Source organism: Rhopalosiphum maidis, chromosome 2 (assembly GCF_003676215.2).
Source record: "Rhopalosiphum maidis isolate BTI-1 chromosome 2, ASM367621v3, whole genome shotgun sequence".
NCBI lineage: Eukaryota > Metazoa > Arthropoda > Insecta > Hemiptera > Aphididae > Rhopalosiphum > Rhopalosiphum maidis.
The window spans coordinates 26025552-26035399 of NC_040878.1; the positions used below are offsets into that span (position 1 = coordinate 26025552).

General features: G+C 23.3%; 1 protein-coding gene across 3 annotated transcripts; it reads left to right on the forward strand.

Annotated features, from left to right (window-relative positions):
- Positions 1–2537: 2537 nt before the first annotated feature.
- Positions 2538–9325, forward strand: LOC113551943 (zinc finger protein 131-like). 3 transcript variants are annotated; one of them, XM_026954538.1, is made up of 5 exons: positions 2538–2654; positions 5285–5513; positions 5851–6027; positions 6860–7145; positions 8104–9325. In XM_026954538.1, exons 2-5 carry the CDS (start codon positions 5310–5312, stop codon positions 8406–8408), a joined length of 972 nt encoding a protein of 323 aa, XP_026810339.1. In that variant the 5' UTR covers positions 2538–2654; positions 5285–5309; the 3' UTR covers positions 8409–9325. The 3 variants fall into 3 exon arrangements, with proteins under 3 accessions (XP_026810339.1, XP_026810338.1, XP_026810340.1); XM_026954537.1 differs by having other exon boundaries at positions 2609–2739; XM_026954539.1 differs by lacking the exon at positions 2538–2654 and adding an exon at positions 2765–2989.
- The last annotated feature ends 523 nt before the right edge of the window (positions 9326–9848 follow it).

Below are 9848 nucleotides of genomic sequence, written 5' to 3' on the forward strand. Positions count from 1 at the left end.
CTTTCTTTACCCCCCCTCCCCATCTCAGCATACGCATGCACTCATTTTATTGGTAAAAAATTATATATAAAATAAAAATCAACCGTGAGTGATGTCATTGTTGGATGACAAGAATACGCTAAACCTACATGTGATGTCTCCATCTTACAAACATACAACATAGCAAAATTTGCGTACAGTATAGAATCAATTATGTGTTTTAGCTTAAATATTAGAGTGAATTAATCTAGTATCAAATTTTAAGTTAAGGATATAATTTGTGTTTAAGAGTTATTTCTTTTGATGTTTTTCATTTTTAAACAAGATTTGAGTACCTATTATAAATATTACAAGTTAAAAATGCTTGTACATAGCTTAAAAATTAAAATATCGATAAAACCTAACTCTTATAACCACAGATTGGGTATGTTCTTAAATTTAATTTTGATAATAGGCCAATTCACTCTTAATATTTAAGCTATTAGCTAATAATTCTACATAATTGATTCTACTGATGTATGTTGTAAATAAAGAAATGAATAAAAAAAAAAATATTAGAAAATAAGGTATAGGAAAGTGTTAAGTGGTGCACTGGTGCGCCTAGTGCATACTTTGCTGCACATAATGATGTGTCAAACGAGTCACTAACAGATGTGCTAAATTTGAATTCAATGATTTATTAGTGCATACGAAAAACGATTCCAATCGGAACAGTCTACCTATGTATCATAAATATATTTATATTTAAAAATATATTTCATATGTTTTTTAATATAATGACATAACAGCTATTCATATTTTATCCTACTATTAATATTAGGTATGGTAGATACCTATTGACTTAATTTTGACCAACTACAGTTGGTTTTTTTTTAACAAATATTGTGTTTATTATATTATTAGCATAATAGGTTAGTATATTACACATTTACACAATTACTGTTATATTATTTATAATTATAATTAATTTTTGAATTTTGATTTAATAACACCTTGACTGTACTGTAAATAATGTAAATACTTAAAAACATGCAGTGTGAAGAGGTTTATAACATAAATATGTAATAAGTAGGTACCTACCTTAAAATAAATCAATAATATATTATGATTTATGAACATTGCATTGTGTATAGTAAAATTCATAATATGTAGGACATAGGTACATAATTTTTTTATATTTTCACGGATACATTTTTTTAATTTATAACAAAATGTTTTTTTAGTAGAATATTTTCATTATTTTCGAAATTTTTACTCCTAAGTTAAAGTATTAAATATAGGTACAAATTTTTATCAGAAACAACAGAAACCACTCCTAAAGCTGAAAATTAAGTATTTTTAGGATCCCAAAAAGTAATGGTTGATAGTCTTCAATATAAGCTTCATTTCGTTGTTGCCGTTCCATATTTTTTTTTTGTATTACGAGGTGTTTTTAAAATGTTGATATTTTTAATTTTTATGTTTATTCCTTTTGGACTTTATTTCTAAGTACAGCAAACCAGCTCATTATGAGTGGAGTATGTTAAGGCTGGTTTATCTTTACTTCCAAATAACCAGCTATGAACGAAATTAAACTTATACATTGAAGAGTGAGGAGTGAGGACTACAAAAATAGGAAAATTTGTCAAACAAAAATTAATTTTTAATTTAACAAATGTAATATTATGTTAAATAATATGTATAGTTGTTAAAATTGTAAATTTTAAAAAAAACTGCGCTGGCCGAAAAGGAACAGTAGCAAAAAAGTAAACGGGAAGTTTTGGCTAAAAGGGGGGTATATTATGGTCGAAAACGGTGACGCCCAGTTTAACATGTTATATTACATTTGCAATTTAAAATGCTGGTTTGCTTAATTTTTAAACAAAGCAAATAATTAATTATTACTGTACATATTTTAAAATATAAAATTAAAATACAATTTATTGAAAAAAAGTAAATTTAATATTACATATTTTTTAATAAATGCATGTTTATATTGCATGTATAATTATATTATGAAGAAAATTAACTTAGATATGTAAAATAAACATTATGTAATTCGCATAATTAGAAGTAGGTAGGCGTAATACATGTACCTAATATATACTTGTAAATATTTTTTTTTTAATATAATTTAAATATGATGATATATATGTACATGTATATATTTAAGTATCACTATAGGTAATGAGTTTATTATTTTTTTTAATGCTTATAAAAAATATTAAGTTATAACTTCTAATAAATTAAATTTTAATGTTCGTAAATAGGGGTCAAGCGAGAACATTAAAAAAAAAGGGGGACATATATATTCCAAAATTCGGAAAATTCCCGTTAATGCAGTACGTATGGGGAGACTAATCATTAAAAAATGTTTTAGCACAGATTAATATTTTATTAATATTATAATATTATATTAGATTAATATAATTATATACACCATTTTATTTTCAGTAATTTATTATAATAAATACATTTTTATCTAAATGTTCTAAATATGTATTCCCGCCATATTCGCAATGAAATGCAATTATGTACATACATGAAAAAGCAGCTGTTTTTTTTATCACGTGACGTGTTTTTCTTTAACCTTATCAAAAACTCCAAGTGCACTTGAAAAAAAATTGTAAAAAATAAAAAAATTGTGCAAGTGCTTATAAAATTTGATTGAAGATTTGTTTTAATTTTCCAAATAAGTAAGTTTTCATTTTTACCTTGTTCCCAAATTAAATACCAGGTTTCGCAAATAAAACTAGTAAAATATATCGGTCGGAATAAAAGGTAAGATGATTCATGAGTAAAACATGAACCAGTTATAAAATTCAACATTTCCGTGGTCAAGATAAAATATTTGTTCTGATTGGCCGTTGTCCAAAAATCCTATTTCCAGCATATCCAGAGTTATAATTTTAGATTGGGCTGGATCAAATTCAAATTTTCTGGGTGCTCATTATCTTGGTCTTTTTGTCATACAATATTTTTATTTCTTTGTTTTTGTTTATTATCTTCATTTTAAAGCATTTTAATCAAGGTAAGAATTTTTTTTCATGCTTACCCATATTGAGCATTTCAGTATTTGTATTAAACATAAATTATGTTTACTGTTTTTTCCTATTTGAAATAATATCACCACTAAACAAAAAACAATTTTGTTTAATTTAAATACTTTTTTTTCTTATGAAAGATGAATTAATAATTGTTAAAGTGTTTTACTGTTTACCTATTGTTCTTAAAGTATTTCTTACAATTTTTATTTAATCAAATTTATTAAATATATCATATTTTATCATTCATATCTGTTTATTTCAACTGTTTTAAATAAAAATTTCTAAAATATCTTATTAACATTTTTTTCTCGTGTTTCTAAAGATAGTAATAGGTTAAATAAATATTATTTATTAATAGTATGAAATGTATACATACTTATACTTGTTTTTTCTATAATGTCATAACTCTCAATTATTTATTTTGCTATTTCAATACCTATATTTTATTTAAAAAATTTAGTAGAATTCATATTTATATAACTATATTTTACCCATATGTGTATATAGACCTAAATTTTAGGGTATGTTTACAATAGTTTTAGCAATTTTCTTAGTTTGGGCTCTTTCTTAATTAGCTAATTAACTTAAATAAATTATTACTTATAAATGTATAAATATACATTACATACAACTTAAATAATTTTATTATAATGAAATATGCCTTTTACTTAAATTATTAAACGCATTAACAATTGAATCTAAATCAACTTATGAATTTATTAATATTTTATTACTAGTAATTATTTCCTATATTTTTATAATACTTGGATATATATATATAAAGATTTTCTGTACAATTTATAATAGTTTATTTAATAATAAAATATGATCAGAAAAAAATCCTTATATATAGGTGTTATAATAAACTTAAATAAAATTAAATCAGTATTTTATTAATCCGAATTGTATAAATGTACATTGTACATGTCAGTAGAAAAATTAATTAATACTTTAGCGGTAATTAATAATTATTGCAATTAAAATATAATTTTTTATGACTCAAAACTATTGGTATAAAATATAACAATTAATTAAGTAGTTTAATGGAATAAAATTTCTAAAACCAATCAATGGGATATAAGGGGAGAGTAAAAAAGTCAAATTGAAATTTTTCCAATATCTGTAAAATTATTATTATTTTTTCAGTATATCAATAATATTATATACTAAATTATTTTAAAAAAATTTTCAATTATTTCTTTTCAAGAGTATTTTTTACTAGGAATATTTTTCTTGGTCTTATTTACCTAAATGTTTTCCAATTCTCACACTTACTATATAAAATGGCAGTATATGTCACATGACATACTAAGACATATTCCTTGTAAGTTGTTGTAAATAGAATCATAGAAATAGTATTATAGCCATGAACACATTCTTTAAATTAGATTATAGATTATATAGGTACATTTTTTTAGTATATAAATTTTATTATTTGTTAGTTATATCTTACATTTTTAAATACTATTACATTATAGCTACTTATAAATATGTTAAATAATATTAGTATTTAGCACATTATTAAAGAAGGTATAAACATTGATATGCTAAGTGTATATAAAATAGAAAATTATACCGTACTGTGCATAGATAGTAGTGTTCAAGGTTTTCAGTTCAATTGATTTTATCTGTGTTTTGTTTAATTATTTTAATCTTTAAAATAGTTTTTTTTTCATAATGAGATAAATTAATTGTATTGAAGATGTTTCAATATAGCATTGGTTAGATTCCAGAAGTGTATTATGTTATTTTAAACTTATCAAATTTATTACCTGCCTTTTATCTGTTTTGTATGTTTATCTTGGTAGACCTATGATTTTTTTAGCTGCTGCTATTCAAATTAATATTTTTTAAACTCCGGGTTAAAAAAATTCATATTATATACTTGTATTAAAATAAATATATTCAAAATATTAATTTAACCATTTTTAGATTAGATACAAATAAAATATATTATTGTTAAGTTAAATGCTTATTGACTATTGTAAAAATTTAAAGACAATATTAATATTAGAATAAATTAAATTCACATAACCTAGAGTTTAAAAATGTTTATATAAATAATAACTAAATAAAATAAAATCATAAGTCTATCAAGATAAACATAAAACGTAGATAAAAGTTAATCAATTTGATAAGTTTCAAATAAATTTATACACTTCTGGAAACTAACCAATGTCATATTAAAACTTCTTTTAAATATAATTATTAAAAAAAAAAAAAAAACAACTTTTGTATTTGTACATTATAAAATTGTTAAAATAAAAAATAATTTTCAGTTACGTAAAAACATACATTCACAGAATGAGTACAGAGGAGTCACAACAGTTCTGTCTCAGATGGCATAATTATCAAAGTTCACTTATGTCAACTCTGCCTCAGCTTTTAAACCATGATGATCTGACTGATGTTACATTATGTGCTGGTTTGAGAACACTTAAAGCACATCGTGTTGTTTTGTCTGCATGTAGTGATTATTTTAAACAGTTATTTAAAGCACTCACAAAAGTAAGAAATATTTTATTTTTATATTATTTTTATTATAAAAATAAGACTCGATCAATACAATTGTTAATTCATTTGAAAGATTTTATTTTAATATTACAATATTAAGACTAAAATAGTGTTTGTTATAACATGCTATTTTTAAGTTAAATATACTGAATTTTATCATTTAAACTATATTATTTTGTTAAATATTTAAGATTCATTATTAAATAACATTTTTATGGAGTAATTTCTAGTCTAATTTAAGTGGATATAATATTCTTTCTAATTTATATAATAGTATTATATTTATGTATATGAATTAATTAATTTGATAAAACTTTTATTGTTATCAAAGGAATTAGGAGCAAGTCATCATCCAGTGATTGTTTTGCCTGGTGTTGAATTTACCGATCTCTGTGCTCTAGTCACATTTATGTACAGTGGTGAAGTAAATGTTTATGAACATCAACTAGCTAGCATGCTTTCCATGGCTGATACATTACACATTAAAGGCTTGGCTGAGTTTTCTAATGTAGGTATTAATTTTTTTAAATTTTAAGTTGCACAGCTTGAATACCTTATTAATTTTCACAGTTATTATCTTGCTTTTATTATTTAGTATAATAATAAAACTCAATTTTTTAAAACTGAAAATAAAAATAAATATCGAAAAGAGATTGTTTTCATTTGCAAATGCTAAGTATGTTATGAAAAAAAGTTTAAAAATGATCATGTTAATTTTTTTTAAAATTATTTTTTACTCTATCATCTAAAAATATATAAAGTAAAAAATAAAATGCTATTTATTTATTCATATTATATAAACATGACGTGTATAAAATAATTACTTACTAACTTGCAGATCTTTTTAGAAATAATCTTCAACATTTATGATTTAGTGTAAAACCTCAATTAACTGTCTAAAATGAGACCTAGTGAATAACGGATAAAAGAAAAATATGATTTTATTATTATAGCTGTTATTAATTTTGATATTGTATATATTGTGTATTATGATGATAAAATTACATAATTTAAAAAAATAGTTATTTTTGTTTGTTTATATGAATCCCGAGGTTTTTTCATAAATTAGCTTAGATTTTTCTACAAGTATGCAAAATACTCATAATACAGGCGTGCAATATACTATTTAAAATTCACGATACCATTATGACAGTAGGTTATGTGTATCAGAAATTGATATATAACTGAGGTTTTACTGTAATAACTATTTATTTTAAATAATATTATATTATACTGAATCTATATTAATAATGAATTCTTATTTCTTACACCAATACTAGTGTAGTTTTTAATTAAATTTAATGTTTATATCTTAGAAAATGTTTAAAACTATTTATCAGGTACCTGGTTATACATCTGGCACATTTGAAAAATCATCAAAGTGGAAAAGGCCACGAGTTGAAGAATCAGAATCCTTTAATAGAGTGATGTCAAGACCAACAATGAGTGAAACTGAAGCTTTTGCTGATCTAGATGTTGCTCAAGATCTAAGTAAACGTGTTCCAGAAAATGATAATCAAGATGATACTGTAAACTTAGCAACTACTGTTGACCATAAACCGTCCACATCAGAAATAAATGTATCTTATGGTGAAGAAGCTCCGACACCTACAGATTTAGTTCAAGGTATGCATTTTTTATTAACTATTAATATTTCAAAATTAAAATAATAATCATTTTATATTAATTTATGTGATTTAATACAATTTTGTGGCTGTTGGAATAATTAATTATTTAAGTATTTTATAAAATATAATAACAAGATTAACTTAATAATGTATTTAATAGTATTAATAATATCCATAACAATAATTGTTATCATGCTTAACTGGCATGCTGATACATTATACTTTTGCAAGTAGGTCATCTGACTAGGGAATTTTTTATTAATGGATGTTAAGTGGGCCTAGTTAAAAAAGCAAGTATACTCAATGATGTAGGGCATGTTTTTATTATTGTTTTTATATCAGTACATCCATAGAGTATAAAAAAAGTAGAAATGTTATTTATTATCTATAGCTATGGTACCTAGTTCGATTACAAACGTTACCAGTTGTTTTGTCTAGGCGATCAGCAGTGAATTTTATATAATACTTTTTTGTTGCCCCCCCCCCCTTTGGAAATCCTGGCTACACCACTGAGTATATTTGTTGTGCTATATTATGATTTATGATAAATAAGCTGTATCATATTATTTTAATATTTGTCTAAACTATTATTAATAACTTTAGAAGCACTAGAGTTAATATGAGACTAATTATTAATCATTATTAAGTAACATCCAATATCTAGCGATGACCTAGGTTAAATATTATCCTGCTTATTACTAATAAGTTATTAGTATCTAAAATTTTCTATTAGGCCTATACCTACTAAAAATTGTAGTACATTTTTAATAATAGTGTCAACTATATATTTTATATATGTATGTACACCACAAATATTTTTTATTAAAAAACCATAAAATAATATTTTTAATATTTAATATTAATCTAACATTCACCTGATTATATTATAATGTTTATTCATATAAATAATTTTATTGTATCAACTACTCAACTATTAAACTATGTACGGTTTATAGGTCCAGTTGTACAGGGTTCACAGTCAGATAATAATAAATCTCGAACACCTGTATCCAAGCTATATACAATGTGTTTCATATGTGGTAAACAGCTAAGTAATCATTACAATTTGCGCGTTCATATGGAAACCCACCAAAATGCACAGTATGCTTGTTCAGTATGTAGTCATGTTTCTCGATCCAGGGATGCATTAAGGAAACATGTATCTTATAGACATCCACGTCCCAACAATAATAATACAACTACAGATAATTCATCTACAGTGGATTCATCACACAATGTAAACAAGCTTCCATCAACTTGACCCAAAAAAATACGCATGATACATTTATTGTTATTATTTTAATTTATTGTTGTTACCCTTTAGTTAATTTTTCTTCTAGTTATATCCATATTAATCGTTGACCTGTTATTTTTATTGTGTGAGTGTTTGATTGTTATTGTTATATATTGTTAAAATTTATAAACTGTTGTTGAAATGATAATAGAAAAATAATGTAAGATGGTCCATTTTAAATATAAAGTATAAACTTACTTTGAAAATATTCAACCCTACCACAGATAAATTACAAGCATAATATATTAGTCAATAGACTATTAAAAACATTCAGTTGAAAAAATAATAGTAATCATCCTTTTGGAGTCTTTATTAAACTCTTAAGATATTTATCATTTTATCTTTATATTATATTATAAACTATTATAAATCTAGCTAAATATTTATCTATAAATATCTATCCCCTAGCTTAAAAGTATATGATTTCAAAAAATAAATTAAATATTTGTCGTGTTAAAAATACATCTAGATTTAACTAAATACAATGTAGATTGATGTAACAGGCTATAATGCTGCTTTTTTGACCTTTTTCACATCAAATTAATGTTTTAAATATGTTTATATGTATTTATTTTCAATGTTATTTATAAATATTATTTAATATTATACCTTTAGATTATAAAATAGATTACCAATGATATATCAGTTTAAGTTACCAATGTTTAATCCAATATTGTTTACATAACTATTATAGCCTACTGATGTAATTTTTTTTATGGAGAACCGCACAGTAGGCTCATTATAATGTCTCCATATGGTTTGTTGATGGTATAAACAATAACTTTTTTTTTTTTACTTCTGTGATAAATTAATATTATGTAAATTATTACTGACCACTGTAAAAGGTTATCATTGTTAAATTTACTGTGATACGGGCCTGTTAAAAAAAATTAGAATATTATTGTATATTTTTAGTATGAAACCATAGAAATGGTTATATATAATTAGATATACATTTGAGATTCAGTTGTTGAATATTTATTTGCTGTGTATAAATGTATGGAATTAGTGAACTGTGATAATTTTTTTCTTTCATCTATTAATGTTCCATGAACCTGCATGATAGTTTATTTTATTTTTGTTATATCCAAGTGCCTTTTACCGTCATTTAGATGCTAGTCATTCAAAATTAGACTTAATAGTGAGAGAAAAAAAATGTTTAGTCACTTTGATTAAACTGTTCTATTAAGTTAACATTTAATGGTTCATGTAGTAGTATGGTGATATATGGAGACTAAATTTAATAATATTTATAGTATTATATTTATTAATTTATTTATTATTCTAATACAATATTAATATTCTTATACATTAATAATTAAATAATATTTATTTGACTAACTTAATATTGGACTCAAATTTAATGGAAAATTTTATCTATCAGGCAGACAAACAGAAAATAATTTA